Here is a 16,434-nt window from a genome sequence, read left to right as displayed (position 1 = left end):
AAGCAAGATAATTAGATACATGAACTAAAATCAACTTTTTACTTCTATTATTATCTCTCTCTCTATATATACATATATATTCTAGCTTTTTTAAATTATTATTTTTTTAGAAAAAAAAAATTGATATTATTCTTAAACATCTTGTAATGTGTATCTTCTTTTTCCTTTATCATTTATTTATATTTATTTAATAAAAAAGGAAGGAGGTAGTTAGGATATTATTATCATCGTCATCATTATTAAACTACTTATTTAAATAATAGCCACACACATGGGCGGGCGCCAACGAAACATGATATAAGAACCCAAGTTTACACTTTTGACGTGTTAATTTACTACTTATATATAATAAGATAATTTAAAATATTTTGCCTTTTTAAAGAGAATATTCATTGACTATTGAAATCAGCAAATTATTTAATTAAAAGGGGAAAAAAAATCTGTTTCAATGAAAAAATAAAGTAACTTTTATATAAGTTTAATTTTGTTACTATTTTTAGTTTAACCTATGTTAATTCTTCAAATTGATTAATTTTTTTTATCATTTACATGTTTTATTATACCATGTTAATCCTGAGATATATTCATACAATTATTTGTAGTAATAACCAGTTAGCCACTTTTCAATTATTCCTCAATTTCATGACAATGGTTATTTATGTTATTTTTCCAAGTTAGGCATATATTTAAATTCTAGACACAAATAAAAAATACTTCAGATCACTAGTATGGAGTATAAGACTAAAGTTGCAATAATGTTAATTTGTGGCCATATTTTAAAGAGTAGCCTTAAAAGTGACTATATGTTTAAATGATCTATGACTCCTAATGAGTGATCAAACTTACATTAAGGATAATATATGCAAATGTTATTTGGTAAAATTCTCTCTAAATGTCACTCAACTGGAGAAAGTGAAGTAATAAAAACATATAATTTCCTGTTTGTAATTCTTTGCTCTATTTGATATAATTGTATAAAGGTTGATAATGAGAAAAACATCAACTTTTTCCTAGTTATTTCAAACATTACAATAGAGCTCTAAGACACTTTGTCTCCACCTAAAAAGAAGAAGGGACTCTACTCCATCTCCTTGTGCCATCCACTTATCCACCATGGTTGTTCCGGTTCCGAACCCTAATTTCCCTCTGAGAAAACAAAAATGAGAAGAAAGATCACTTCCACTCATCGCGAAACCCTGAATTGCAAACAGATATCTGATCTAGTTCGCGTTAGGGACAATCCAGTTCCCAGACACAAACAGGACATAACACAAGGGAAGCATTTGTAGGCCATCATAATATAGCCAATGTACAGCTAACTAAAACTTGTGCTCTCTATTTACGTTTTGCCAATGCAGTAAATAAACATACTATCACACTATGAACATGGCAATGCAGCCTAGTGTTGTACCAATTATGCACCTCTAACTGTGTCCACCCTGTCGATGACATCCAAAGCTTTCAAGCGATCAGTGTCAAAGTCAAACACTGGAACAGAAGACGGTCTCTTGATAGGGAACGGGTTCTTTCTGGTTTCATTTATAGGTGAATGGCTATTGCTCTTACTCAGCCTGTTGTACTTGCTCAACCCTGTTTTTGCAAATTCTTGAGACTTGCTAATCCCTGGAGTGAGTTTTCTCTTGCTTACATCGCGGAGCATTTCTTGGTCTTCAACCGATAACGGGGATGATGGAGAGCTTGATTGGTGATTAGACAACTCAATCGTCTTTTGATTAGGGGAACAGATTGGAGATTTTACTGGAGATCTCACTCCAGCATTAGCACGTTTCGACTGACTGACAAGATAATGGAGCCACACCACTAATTCAAGAATATATGCTTCTGTTTTCTCCTTATCTGCATGATACAGTGTCTCAATTCGAAGAAGATCAACCTGGCTTGAAGATTTCCTGTTCATTTCGGACCTACAGATGAAAAATAATTCAATTAGACAAAGCCAAAACGGATTAAAAAATAAGTCCACAATGATTTGAACTCACCCTGTATTTGCCCATTCTCCAACCCATCCAAAGCCATGATGAGCTCTGAAATGATTTTTGAAAAAGAAAAAAAGACACACAATTGAGTACGCAGAGAAATTGATTGAACCAAAAAAAATTAATGTATGCATAATCATTCTATCTTTAAAGTAGATAGACATGATTAATATGAACTGTTTTAGGGATTAGGATTGACGTTGGTGGGAAACAACTTATGTTAATGGACAAAATTCATTTTTCGACCCACTCCTCCATGACAATTGTTCCTATTTGTAAACATTATATGTATTCTTACTTCTTAGTGTCTTACTAGTTATGATTATCACCAAACACCAAAACCATGCCTACCTTTGACCTTCTATTTCCAACCACCGCTATTATACTTCACCAAATATAACTTGGAAAATATTTTTCTAGAAAAACATTTTCAGTAAAAGTATTTATCGTCTAAAACATTTCATAGCGGCACAGTTTGTTTTTGTTTCGTATGTTCTTAACATCCTACAAAATGACTTATATCAGTACCATGCAGTTTTATTTTGAGGGATCACTTCAGGGAAAATCTGTCCAAAAAGGAAGATTACCTTCTAACATCCAACATAATTAGAATTCCAAAGAGAATTATGCAACACAAAAGTCCTATTTAGAAGTAGAACATGGTAAAAATCATGCAAACGTAGCCAATGAAGTAATTTTTTCCTAGAAAGTAGTTTTACTTGTTAGTATTGGCTGCCATCGGTACAAGCCACTGCAATGTTTTCTCCATTTCACCTTTGATTTGTGGCACTGTCAACTGCACAAGGAAATGAGTATAGTTCAATCACCTAGAGGGAAGAAACTTGTAAGCTTGTCACAAGCAAAACATCAAATAGTTGATTTCTGACATTGGACATGACGTGATCATACAAATATAAGTACCTCTTCCTTGAGTGAGAATGACATTAGTTTGAAACGTAAAGCTGACTTTATGCTTGGTGGCAACCCATGGTATAGAGCATCTCTTGTATTTGGGGGCACTGAACCTGGTCGAGCAACCTGATCATATCAAAGATACCTTAGCTAGCAATACCAATAGGAAATGTCATCAACAAAGACATTACAAAAGATAATTAGGTAACAACAATCTCTACATGTTTGACAAGCTAGTAGGCTAATGTGGCTATGATTTGAAAATGTCAATTAAAGACCAGTTCTTCTTTTCTGATCATAAATGGCAATGGAACCATGTGTAAAGTAGAATAGTAGAATGTGTCGGCTACTTGGCCAAAGTAGTAAGTTTTCCTTGTATACAAAGAGGGCTTCCCCTCATAATAAAATCATCTTTTACAAGCAGTTCTCTCCTCTTAAATATCTTCTTCTAATTCCACTTCAAAATCTCGCTTCCACCCCCCATTGGTATCAGAGCAGTCAGGTAAAAATAATCTAAATAAAAAGGCTAACCAAACTAAAGCTATGGAAACCAAATCAGATATGACAAATCTACAAAAACAGGTATACTCATTTACATCCACGAGTAGCTAAACTGTTTTATTCCTAATAATCTCTTGTTGATTATAATTGTTTATCATGTTTTAATAATGTTATAATATCTTTAGAAAGTTTGCTACGGAAATATTCTGCGAGTAAGTATGCCCAGACTATGCCATCCTAAAGTTGAAACCGATAGGCAAGAAGGCCGATTAGGGGAGTAAACAGAGTTGAGACGCTATTAGGGTAACTGATTAGAGAAGAAAACCGTAGTAGTGACCAGACGAGATGATTATTAAATCATTATTATTGCATAATAAATAAGTATAATCTATTAAGAGGTTAGAAGGAATAAGATTTTTAGCAAAAACATGTTGAAATGAATACTTATTTACTAGATGATGATGTTAAACAAGATATTGATACTCTATCTATTGAAAGATCTTAATACTGATATAAAAAGAATAATTTATGAAAAATTATTGACATACGAGATAATCGAAGAAACAACCCAAGGTTGGGCAGAATTAGTTATACCAGATGATTTTGACATAGATTTATATAATGATAACTAGTGAGAAACATGATGAATTCTTGAAATATAACTCACTTATTTTTTTTTTGAAACTGGTAAGGTTGAACATTTAGGGTATGTTGGCTACCTCCAAAAAGGGATAATTACAGATTTCCTATCAAATCTATAATCTGGTCTATATCATCTATACAAAGCTGTTTACACCACAAAAGTAGAGATACTATACAATGCCATTTAACTTTGTGGATGAAATTGGATCTATCTTCAAAACATCTTCCATTTCTTTCTTTCCAGACTGACCACCATACACACTTAAGGATTCATCCCTGTCTCTTTCACACGTACCCACAACTCAGTGATGTTCCTCAAACATTTTTTGTCTCTAGGGCGTGGAGTTTTGTTATAAGAATCTCAGCACATGGCAAGTATTAGATATTTATTCTCTTATATTCAATATTCTGTTCTCACCCGTAATTAGCCTTACTTTTGGCACCAAAACCATGGTCAAGTTCTCATTACTCCACCTCTGACTCTTAACTACGTCCTATAAGTTTCTGAATGCCCATTTAGCTTTATTATTATCAGTGGACTTACTCAATTCCTTGTAGGATCATGTTACAGGACAAACAATTTCATGGAGGATGCAAGTCAAGAGACATTTACTATCAGCCAGATGGCTCATTCCACTGCATTACTACTGGTCATCCTCATTCTCTTAACTTCGACATATTTCTGATTTTCCTCCATAACAAGACTAGTTTACGACTCATATCAATTTGGAAAACAAAAATGTGCTGCTTCTCAAAACAAGACAGTAGTAAATTCCCATCCTTTTTAGAACTTGTCCACCATGATTACATCGGACCAAGCCTGTAAGTTCTAGTCTAAGCTCATTACTGTGTTACAATGATTGACAATTACTCCAACTGCACTGGAATATTCCCAATGAAAATTTACTGTGTTCCAAGCTCTTTTACGTACTAACAAAATTTTGAAAATTACAATCCGTTAGGAGCCCTCATTTGTATCATAAAAAGTGACCATACCTAAGAGTATCTTTACTAGTCGGCTCAAAGATTCATATCTTCCCAAGAGTACTTCATCACTCATCTTCTCCTAATACTCTACACCTAAAGTGGATAGTTAAGTCCAAGAACGATCACCTAGTTGGATTACCCATACATTACTCCATCACCATAGTGCTCCACTTCAGTTTTTAAATAAAACTTGCTCTTGTTGTCAGCTAATCAGCTATATGCCTTCATCAGCTCCAAAAACCAAATACTTTGTTCTGTTATTATCCTAAAAATCTTTAGTATAAACTTCCACAGTGTTTTAAGGAGTACATACGTCGAAGAAAAACTTCAGGAACTGTTGCAGGTTTGATTCTCAACTCTCCCATTTGCCAATACTGTTTTCCATGGCTGTTATAATCCACTTCATTAATTTTTTAAAAAGCCATTAAAAGTGAGTTGAGATTCGATCCAGGGCCATGGGTAAGGGAAGTAGGATGCAACCAACATGCCATGAGCCTTCTTTTGCATGTTAGGATGTATACTATTTTGCTAGGTATATATACATATATACACATAATTTTTTCGAAGTTAACTGGTGCACGAGCAACCCCACCCTTCCACATTGGTCCACCTCTGATCATCAAAGGAATCAAAATAACGCTGTATCAAGTGAAATAAGTTCATTTGTGCATGTCCCGAAGTGTTACAACAGAATAAAGATGAAAAAGCAACTAGGTAACAAACTGAAGGAGTTCGAGTAAAGTTAAGAGGCAATTTTAAAATGGATCACTAATTTAAAGGCTCAATTGCACATTAGTATGTCAGCAAATATTAGAGCTTAGCAGAAATCAATTTCAGCCTCAAGCAAAGGTTTGAAATTCACAAATTCTATAGCGAATTGAGGAGTTCCACATATTTCGGGGGAGTCTTTGAAGTACAATTTAGAACATATAATTTGGGATCAAAGATGATGATTAAATGAGAGTACAAAAACATAAAGGATGAGGATTGTTGATATGATCACCAAAAAGGTGTTTTAGCTTACTGGAGAAAGAAAATAAATTTCGTCCCATATTCCACAAAATCACACTACTAATAGAGACCAAAAGTGGGTGAGATGGAAGTAAGGGAAAAATACTTGGAGCAAGACTTCTGAAGATAATAGTTGATTTTTTTAAAAACAAGCATGAGATGCTTACAATTGTATCAATTTGAGTGATGATATTCGCATAATGCAATGCAAGACCAGCAGATCCCAACCTCTGGTTGTTGTTTTTCATAGATATCTCTCCATCTGCAAGGATCAGCAACACGATGGTAATCATGATACCACAAACTTTCCAGTCTAGTCACTAAACCATGAGCAGTCTAGTCAAGATTACAATTAACTTGATACATTGTGCAAAATCAAAACAGAAATTTAAGATGATTATATGATTCAATAAAAGAAGTTCGCAAGCGAGCATCTCTCATGAGTTTCTGTCCCCCAAAATGATTCAAAACATACCATTCAAATGGGACCAATGAAACAGCTCATGAATTGTACAATCAGAATAACTGTAACATCACAATAAGCATAATTTACGAACTCTAGTTCTGTTGTACGAATAACTAGTAGCAGATTACTCAAAAATTCATCCAAGATCAAGGAATCTCCCCTGACCACTAGACATGCTTCAACAACAGGAAACCATTTGCTTTCAACAGACAGCTTGGTAGGATGTTACATCAAAGTCAAGATTAGACAAATATTTGGTAAGTTTACAGTCACTCTACACTCTGAAAGAGTTTCCTCGAGCTTGGGATAGTAAGTTTTGCATAGTGATTCAGGAGTTGGGCATAACTTACAATAAAGCTGACCATTTTGTCTTATACCATCATTCTGACCCAAATTTTTGCATTTACTTGGTTTATGTTGACAATATAGTCATCCCACGCCATGAACAAGATTGTATCACCAAATTGAAGCGGAATCTCTATTAGCACTTTCAGACTAATGATCTAGGGAATTACAATATTTTCTTGGTATTGAGGTTGCTTATTCTATATCAGGTATTACCATTTCACAATGGAAGTATGCTCTAGAGATGCTTAAGGAGACAGGAATGACATGTTCTAGATATACTTAGGAGACAGGAATGACAGGTTATAGACCTATCGACACTCCTATGGATCCAAGTGTTAACCTTCTACAAAGATAGGGGTAGCCCCTTAGTGAAACTGCAAGATATAGAAAGGTGGTTGGTTGGTAAGTTAAACTACCTCACTGTGACTCAACTTGACGTTGTCTCTCCTGTGAGTGTTGCAAGTTAGCGTATGGACTCTCCATGCAATAGTCATGGAAAATTGAATGGTTGGTGGGCTAGTTTTTTTCATGTTTTTTAACAATTCAACATGAAAGTTCAATCCCAAAAAAAGAAGGATCTCTGAAGATACAGAATGAAAACTTGAATGCAAGCATTAGTTAAGAAAGTAACAGAACATGAAATTAAGAACAATCACTCCTCCAACCAGCCCCCACATGACCGTAAAAATCACCATAAGAGAAGCTAAATTGAAGGTTCAAATGCATACCAGCACTGCCAAATGCAGCATGGATTTCCAAATGAAGATAATGCACAATGTCCACAAGCTTCTCTGTTACCTTCAGTAATGAGTAAACTAATTAGTATAATATTCAAAGAAATTTGATTAATAAATCTGGAACAGTCTAACCATATCATGCTAAGAATATATATCATTAACGGGTCCACTAAGAAATAGTAATCAAATTACGATTATTTATATTCAAGAATTAAAGAGATATACGGAACAGCACTGACTTGCTACCTCTTCTAATATCTTGGACCAGAGGGATTTCTTTTTCAAATTTTTGACATGTTTCCGTTGACTTTTCAAGTCTGCCCTTAAAATTGCAATGGTATCTCCTACACAAACAAAAAGAAGAAGATCAAAATACATACAAGAACAGCGGAGAAAAAACTCACAGATGCTAGTCTCTATTAAACCTAACATCATTATTGATCTGTCGCTTAAATTAACCTTCCACAATCAATGTGTTAAATCATTTTCTTAGGTAGTTGCATGAAAAAAATTAATTTTGTGAAGCACAAAGTAAACAATGATTAAGGAGTATCATTAAAGCAATCAAGTAATGAGCTCTCATCCTCATAACCATATTTATATCACCCAGACAATATAGTTCCTATATTAAATGGGTGGTCAAAAAAGGAAAAGATTCTGAAAGGGCTGCGCTTTAAAACTACTCATTACTCATGATGTCTATGTCTATAACCATTTCAGTTTATTAATTATAGTAAAAAGAACTAAAAACAGAAGGATTGAAAACTATGGTTCACTAAACCTGAATTAAACAGAATAAGGAGTTTGTAAGCATCTATCTACAACCAAATACACGAAAAAAGAATGAATTCATTAGTTATGTTGCTCGGACTTTTCAAAAATGCTGCTCGATGGTTGATGCTTTGTTTTATCCATCTATTTTGGTTAATTATGGGAGAGATTATTCAAACGACTTATAAATGCAAGTCCGTTGCTTCCCATGATCTTCAAGATTTCCCCAACTGAACAATCACTAAACATTGTTGCAATAACAAATGAAACCAATAAATACAAACGCGTTGATGCTCTGTCAAGGAACCACAACAAGAATAAACTGTCATGTTCATAAACAATATAATATGATGAACACATTGGAGCAACTTAAGTTCAAATTTCATCTACGGGAAATTTGAGCTTCAATCTGCTTAAAAGAATCACAAATAACAAAACATAACTGTCGTTATGGAATACCTCTCTGAGTAGCACTTGAAGTATCCTCTTCTTGAACTTTACGTCGATAATCTTGCTCAAATCTGTCCAAAGCATGGAATTCATGGTACAGTTCCTGCAAAACGCAGACTAATTATCCTTTCTAGAACCTGAGCCAGATAAATTTTTAGGGAAAAGCAGAATGCAGGTTGATGTCCTCAATTACAGAAAGTGAACTAATAAGCAAATTCCAGTTGTTCCTTTGTGATAACCACAGAGCTCTTAGTGTGGATAGTACTGATATTGGGTCGTCTATAAAGAATCCATACTAACCAACCTCCCACAAGTATGGCTCTAAAAAATTCTTAAATGTTAGGCTTGAATTCTTACCAAACATACAAATGCAAACACAAGATATTTCCGAGGGATCTTTTCTTCCTAGGCATCCAAAGTGCAATTCTCGTTGTAAAGATTTCAGTTATAGTAAACTAAATGCAAAGTTCATTGCTCCAAATGAAGCAATTCATCATAAATCTCATTCCAGATTTTTAGTAAAACAAATACGGATGATGTGATGCAACCTTGAAAGTAAGAGAACTTTAATGCTGATGCGACCTTGAAGGTAAGAGAACTTTAATGCTGTTTGCTAGAGTATTATGATGTCTATCAGTAGTCAGGGAAAAATTTTAAGATCCTACAAAGCTGTAATGAGCTTGCCATCATTATCCCCTGATATGGAGAATACCATGGCAAGAGACTTAGGCAATTTTGATCGTCAAGCAGGATCAATATTTGCATCAATATATAGTAAATTGCTAGGGAATGTACACTCCAAATGACCAGAAGATTTTGAACCCGGGAGATCCTTTATGGCTTTCCAAATTCCTATCTAGGACAATAAATAGCCTTCAGGTGCAGTAGGGAACATTACTGCTGGGAAGAATGGAAAGAACTTTATTCCAAAAACTGTGTATCACTAAACCACATGCAAGGGTGAAGGAACGAGAGTGATCCTAAATCTATCATGAATGGAGCTCAGATATGGCAGCAACAACGCCAAATCAGGAAAAAAGAAGGTTATATGGACCAACCTCCTGGTTTTGTTGTTTGGAAGGGGGAAGGGTAACTAGAAATAATGTGTATAAATCAATCAAAGTAAGAATGGGCTCCTGTTTCGTCAGCTTTTGGGACTAGATGGGTCTTTAGTCTCTAAACAACAATCGAAAAGGCTAATCGGGTCCTATGTATAAGTAAAGGGGGGATAATCCAATCTAATATGTCTATTTGGATGGTTCCTTTATGGGTTCTCTCGGGCTTTAAACGCTTCAGCCAAGTAGTCCAGGAGTTGGGATAGAATGGCCAAGTCAGATCATTATGTCTTCTCTCCACATTCTATACATGATATTCTTATCTATCTGCTTGTGTATGTTGATGATATAGTCATTCCTTATGAAGCAAGTTATCCATTAACAATGCATCAAGAAGGTATTGCAATTTTCAATTTGTTTTCGAGCCAAAGCACCACTTCGTGATCAACTTTTCAAGCAATACAGAGTCGAAATAAAATTAACATGAATTGATTCAAATGGTTTTTTTTTTTTTTGAAATTGGTAAACTATATTCATCAGCATTAAGGATATGCTGGCCACCTCCAAAAGTGAGCAATTAGATTTGGCTGGAAGTCATGCGCCTCTCATGTTCTTCCATCTCCCAAAAGAGAAGCGCAAATGAAATCACCTTCATGGCGGCAAATATTTTCTCCTTGCTTTGCGCGAGACAATATTTCCCACTAATTACTATGAATGTGATAATTAGATACTGTGAATCCACGTTGTAGGCCACCAAGATAAATTACCTTCTATGATTTCACACGGTCTTCTTAAGATTTTCAGAGAACAGCTGATGACACAGCAGTGACTGTGCTAGTTACATTTAGTTGGGTTCGTAGTCACAGTAATCTACTTTGACAGAGCATCAATAACTAGTGTGCTTTTCTAACAGTCCTAATTTTGCATGACCTCTTCAATCATGGACAACACAAGATCCTAATTTCTTCTCCACTAATTTTTGAAACCAAACTAAAGGATCAAACAATGATAAGATAACGGAATAAACACAGCAATGGGAGATCAAAAGATGAATGAATAATGAGATAAAACTTACAGCTGTATACTGAACCGAGATCATCAACTGCACCATTAGAGCCTCTGCTTCTTCTTTCAAGTGCTCATGAGGTGTCAGTTCAGATTCCAGCCTAAATATAATGAAATGTATTATAAATGACATAATCACGCACTGAGGTGTACTGATGACAAGCAAGAAATAACAGATAAAAGCTTATAACAGTTACTTTTCAAAGTAACGTTCCAAGTTGTGCCATTGAGGATCTTTACAGCGATTTCCAAAACGAACCACTTCACCGGAGAATATTTTCAGTTCATCCCTGCCATATTACAGAATAGAAGTTCACTCTGGCTGACAAAACTTAAAAGTAACAACTTATACGACAATAAGCTATCTCAGAATCTTAGCACCTCTTGTCTGCTGCAGCAATTCTCAAGAGTTCATCCATATCCTTTGTTATCAGGAGCTGCACACCTTCTGAAAGAAGCACCACCTCCTTCAAATGTTTCACATTTTCTTCTGAAAGAGAATGCATAAGATTGGCAGCCTTGACAATGGTATTTGCAACTTCAAATGCCAAAATTGAAATTTTATTTCCCTTGGTTGCCATGTTTGACACAAAACCGCTACTTAAGTTTAAGTTTGTCATGCTGCTACCCAGTGTGTCCAACACATTTACAGCCTTCCCAAGCCCCGCCGTACCTGCTCTTCCCAACAGTGAACTCATTTCGGAAACCTGTCTAGCAAATAATAGTTAAATTCCAATTAGAATGCCGAAATTTAAGGATGTTCATGATTCAGTTAGATTCTATTTTTATTTACAAGAAACAGCTGTGTCAGTTTGCTAAATAACCAAACCAAATAGAGTCTTGTTTCTATTTTGTCGGTTTATTTGGATTTTTCCTTTTTCTCACATGACACATATTCAATCTCCTAGAATCAAAGGAGAAAATTCTCATATGTCGATATATGATTAGGAAGAATCAAACAAATAGATAAACCTATTATCAGTCCAAACATCTGTGAGAAATGTCATCTTGGGACATGACAATGTTCACATTCATAAATCAAACAATCAATTTATATCCATATATGCTTCCACATTAACTTTACCTTAATAATTAAAACAAAAAAAAATCACCTTCTCCAAGAGAACTTCAACATAGAAGAACACAAAACTCAAAGCAAGTACCTTGAAAAATGTCCTTACATTTATTTTATGGGCAAAAATACATAAGGTTGTTTAAAAAAAATTCTCTATAAGAATACATAGTTATGTTCGTAGGAGGTTATAAACTGACAAATACATATACATGCACATGCATAAGTATATACAGAGAGAGAGTTTCTTTTGGTTAAGAACTTTTTATAATTATAAAACAGAATCATATTGATGATTATTCCAAATTTAAAACCGAATAAACCAAAGTCAAAGAACGTGCAGATTTTTTACGTGGCTTTAGTTTGATTTACTGTTGCAAAATGGATGAAAATCAAGTATCCATCCAACCAACACAATTAAAAACGGTTTCGATAGTTCATTTTTTAAAACGGATGAGATATGATAATGTCCATATTACCCACTAAAGACAGATACTTGAGGGACAAATAATGGGTTTTACAATTTCCAGCCCCTTCCAAACCCATACAACCCACTATTGCTTTCTACATCAATTGGCAAAGGTAAAGGAGGACCGACTATTGCTTTCTAGATCATTAAGACTAATGATCTTTTGTTACACATTTTTTCTTATTAATGTTATAAAGGAAAGATAAAGAATCATGGTTTTATATTTCAATTATGAAGTTCAGAATGTAAGATGTGGGATTCATTATTATAATAGAGAAGTTAAAACGGTACTATTAAAAGTTATTTTTCTTTTTTCCCGTACCCTGTAGCTTTAAATGTTTTTTTCCATTCTGCATGTCTGTCATGTTCTTTTGTACTTCTTATTCATAATCTTTCAATCTGATCAAAACATTGTTAAAAAACTTAACAACAATTTATATTCCAACTTACACGTGTATGCAAAGTTAAATTTTCATCCTCCATTTTACTTTCTATATAGTTCTATTTTAACATCTAAATATTTCCTTTAGATGTACTGTTGATATTTTATTTTAAACTCATTTTCAATTAATTACATTTATTGAGTAATTGAAGAAAATAGTTTCAATTAGTTAGCACATCTTGTTTTGATTTGCTTAAAAAGGAAACAAATAATTTGGCAGAAGAAAAAAAGAAAAAGAAACAAGACAAAAGAAAGGCAAAACCGAAAGGCCTTTTCACAGCCAAGTTTATTCACCAAAGTTCACATTTTGTCGTCTTATTAAATAAACCTTCAGCAGCACATGCTCTCTTCGAAGTGTTAACAAATTTGCTTTTGCTTCTGAATGTCATCGACTAAATCAGATTTAGAAACATCATCTGATACAAAGCAAGCATCCTTTAGTTCCTAAATCTGATTTTTTATCTCTCTTTTTAAATTACACTAGATTTTTTTGTACTTCTTTTAATTGGTACATTTTTCAAAATAGTACTCAAGTAGATGGTTTTCTAATGAGTTGTATGAAAGAGTTGTTGTGGGGAGCTTAGGCAGGTTATCTAAGCGGAGAGTTATTTTTCTTTCAGCATATTAAATATTGGCAGGCGGGATAATTTATCTGTTTTTGTCTAATCCATCTAGAACCCACCCATATCCAATCCGTTCCGCCCATTTGCCAACACTAGTTTGGTTTACAGTTAGATTCGGTTTCCATTTTTTATTGAAGCCCCTCTGCATGGACAATCTGACTCATGCAATATCAGCATTCTGATAAAGAGTACTGAATATTTCAGGGGGTTATAGATTACATTGTTCAATTATATGAGAGGATGGTAAAAGATGAGACTAAAATGGCCAAGTAGCTAGTCACAACCACACTGGGTTTTCCCCTAATATACGTGACAAATAACATACTCCAAAAACAAACACTACGGCAACGCAAGCATCCTTTAGTTCCTCCATTCGTTTTCTTATCCTATAGTTTCACATTTTGTTTATCACGTTGCTGGAAAATCTTATTTGCATAAGTGAATTCACATTTGCTTATCGCAATGGGGTCCATTTATCTTTATAAACTCCTATGTTAGAAATTTTCAAATAACTACTAGCAAGAATAAGGAAAGAGATAAATGCACTAGGTCATAGCCAAAGGACATAACATAGCATATGAAACTGACCACTCACCTTTGCAATTGCAACTTGCTTTGACCTTGCTGATATGGACTTGTTGGATAAAACCCTTGACAATATTGGAATTCCATCATCAACATCATCCATAGGAATCCCAAGAGAAATATCATTCATCTCTGGATAAGATAATGTTGGTTCAGTTAGCTGCTGGCTTTCCCCAGCAGGGGGCATAGGATCACTGCTTAGTTGTATGGGCAATCCACGCGACTGATAAACAGTTCCAGCACCATAACTAAGATGACCATTCCCATGTGGAATGCCATGATCCGTTGTGCTATCAGCGTTAGCCCTTCTAGAACAAAGACCACCCATCTTCTGGATAATGACCTTCCACCTATTTCAATCCCAAGCTACACTCTGTGAAACCTCCTTGACAACCTACCACTGCAGAATGCTGAAACTGTCAAAGCTTCCCTCGAAAATCACTCACATGTACTGTTTTCAAATATATTAACAACACCGACGTCTTAATCCCAAACAAATAATTCCATGGTACCAACTATAATAACTGTTACCTAAGTCAATTAAACTCAAATCACAGACCATATCATTACAACACTAATCCCCAAACACTAAAAAGAAAAAAGAACATCTTTTTTATCTCAAAAAACTTGTAAAGAAGCAATTATCAAATTGAACACCAAACTCCAAAGTAAAACAAATAGATAATGATAACACAATAAAATAAAATAAAAACTTGGAATTAGCATGTCAATTATCACCAAATGCACATAAACAGCACTAAAGAACAGTCTAAACATCCCACATTCAAACAAAGTTCCAGGAAATGGCTGCACCCTAAAGAGTAAGCTATACACAGCCTTAAAGAAAGGGTTCAAATCCCAATTTGAGTCAATCAAATTAAAACACTAACAATCACATATAAACCAAAAAAAAAAAAACACTTACCCAACAAGAGAAAACTAGTAAAGATGAAAACTTGGGATTCTGCAACTCTTTTTCTTTAACACAAAATCAAGAAAAAGGGATTTTGCTTCAATGGGTGTTTTGTTTTAGCATTTTTGGAGCGTATGAAGCGGTGCAGGGTGAGGAGTAAACGGGAAGACCAAGGTCAGTCTCAGACCCAAAGAAAGTGTTCTTCTTACTTTGCTAGTGCTGATGCTGAAAATACTAATATGACAACACAATTCTTCTAACTCAGTCAAATTTCAAAGCAAAAAAACAAAAAAACTAATTACAGGTCCATACGCCACCGTGTTTTTTTTCTTTAATTTTTTCTTTTTTACGAATTCATTAAATATTTTTTTGCATTAATAGTCAAATGAAATTTAATGTAATTAGATTACTTTGACTATTACACTACTTAATTTAATGAGAGAAAAGAGTCAAGCTTTTCCTTTCTAAAAAGTGGAGTTCTTAGATAAATGTCATTTATTATAAAGTAATTCTATTATTGAAGGAGGTTTAATATAATCCATCCTTTGTTAACGTCGTTAATTTTAAGCTAATTAATGACATGCAAACTCACTAAATCATTGTAGACATTATTGATAAAGTTTTTATAAAATTTACATGTTATTTCAAATAATAAATAACTCAAATCGAAAAAAAAAGTTATTGATTTATTGATAATAAGTTATTAGTTTAATAGTTTCGATACCAATTTTTCATTTTATTATTATTAGTTATTAACGGTTTTTTCTTATGGGATAATTCATTAGAAGATTAGATAATTATATTTATATCAATTTTTTATATATAAAGTTTTTGATTTGGAGTTCAATTTCATACTTTTCTTTTTGACTATCTCAAATTTTTGATTATTCTATAATATCAATCAGTGTGTTTGTTTTTTCAACAGGATGTAAAATGTCAATTTCTATGCATGGTTCATTTGGTTTATTACTTTATTTTTAAGTAATATTTAATGATTTTTTTTGTATCAAATTGATGACGATCAATAACCAATAATTCAATAACTTATAAGTCATATCTTAATGGTTCTATAATGATTTAACATGTCTACAAATTAATAACCGATAAATTTTCAAACCGAACCAAGCGGTACGTGACTCATACTTTCATTAAGGCCAATGAGAATCTCCATATTAAATGAAGAAAAGTGATGGATACATATACTTAATTTTCTTTGAACTAAATCTTCAAAACTTGAAGAAAAAAAATCAAGAGAGTCTATGTTTGAAGCTTTTAAGAATCAGGTTCTCACATTATGAGAAACATGCCTTTAATAAGATATAGAAGGAGGAATTTATGGCTTCATTCACAAAAAAAAAGTTAAGGATGATATCGAAAGATACTCAAAA

General features: G+C 33.8%; 1 protein-coding gene across 1 annotated transcript; it reads right to left on the bottom strand.

The window, feature by feature from the left end:
- Positions 1-934: 934 nt before the first annotated feature.
- LOC101261772 (protein PSK SIMULATOR 1-like) lies at positions 935-15,313 on the bottom strand. Its single transcript, XM_004250319.5, has 13 exons — positions 15,059-15,313; positions 14,144-14,533; positions 11,324-11,649; positions 11,140-11,232; positions 10,953-11,043; positions 8,832-8,925; positions 7,848-7,945; positions 7,593-7,662; positions 6,218-6,312; positions 2,919-3,035; positions 2,717-2,793; positions 2,001-2,045; positions 935-1,925 (listed from the first exon to the last, which is right to left on the bottom strand). Exons 2-13 carry the CDS (start codon positions 14,459-14,461, stop codon positions 1,415-1,417), a joined length of 1,935 nt encoding a protein of 644 aa, XP_004250367.2. The 5' UTR covers positions 14,462-14,533; positions 15,059-15,313; the 3' UTR covers positions 935-1,414.
- Between the last annotated feature and the right edge of the window lie 1,121 nt (positions 15,314-16,434).

This window comes from Solanum lycopersicum, chromosome 11 (assembly GCF_036512215.1).
Source record: "Solanum lycopersicum chromosome 11, SLM_r2.1".
NCBI lineage: Eukaryota > Viridiplantae > Streptophyta > Magnoliopsida > Solanales > Solanaceae > Solanum > Solanum lycopersicum.
Note: the sequence above shows the minus strand (reverse complement) of the source record. Positions and strands in the feature narration are given on the sequence as shown.

Bases quoted from the DNA above. Each gene is read 5' to 3' on its own strand.
- LOC101261772 (XM_004250319.5), bottom strand. From the start codon at position 14,461: ATGGGTGGTCTTTGTTCTAGAAGGGCTAACGCTGATAGCACAACGGAT. The intron at 11,650-14,143 runs GTGAGTGGTCAG...TTTGCTAGACAG, and splicing joins AGCAAGTTGCAATTGCAAAG to GTTTCCGAAATGAGTTCACT. The intron at 1,926-2,000 runs GTGAGTTCAAAT...TTTCATCTGTAG, and splicing joins GGAGAATGGGCAAATACAGG to GTCCGAAATGAACAGGAAAT.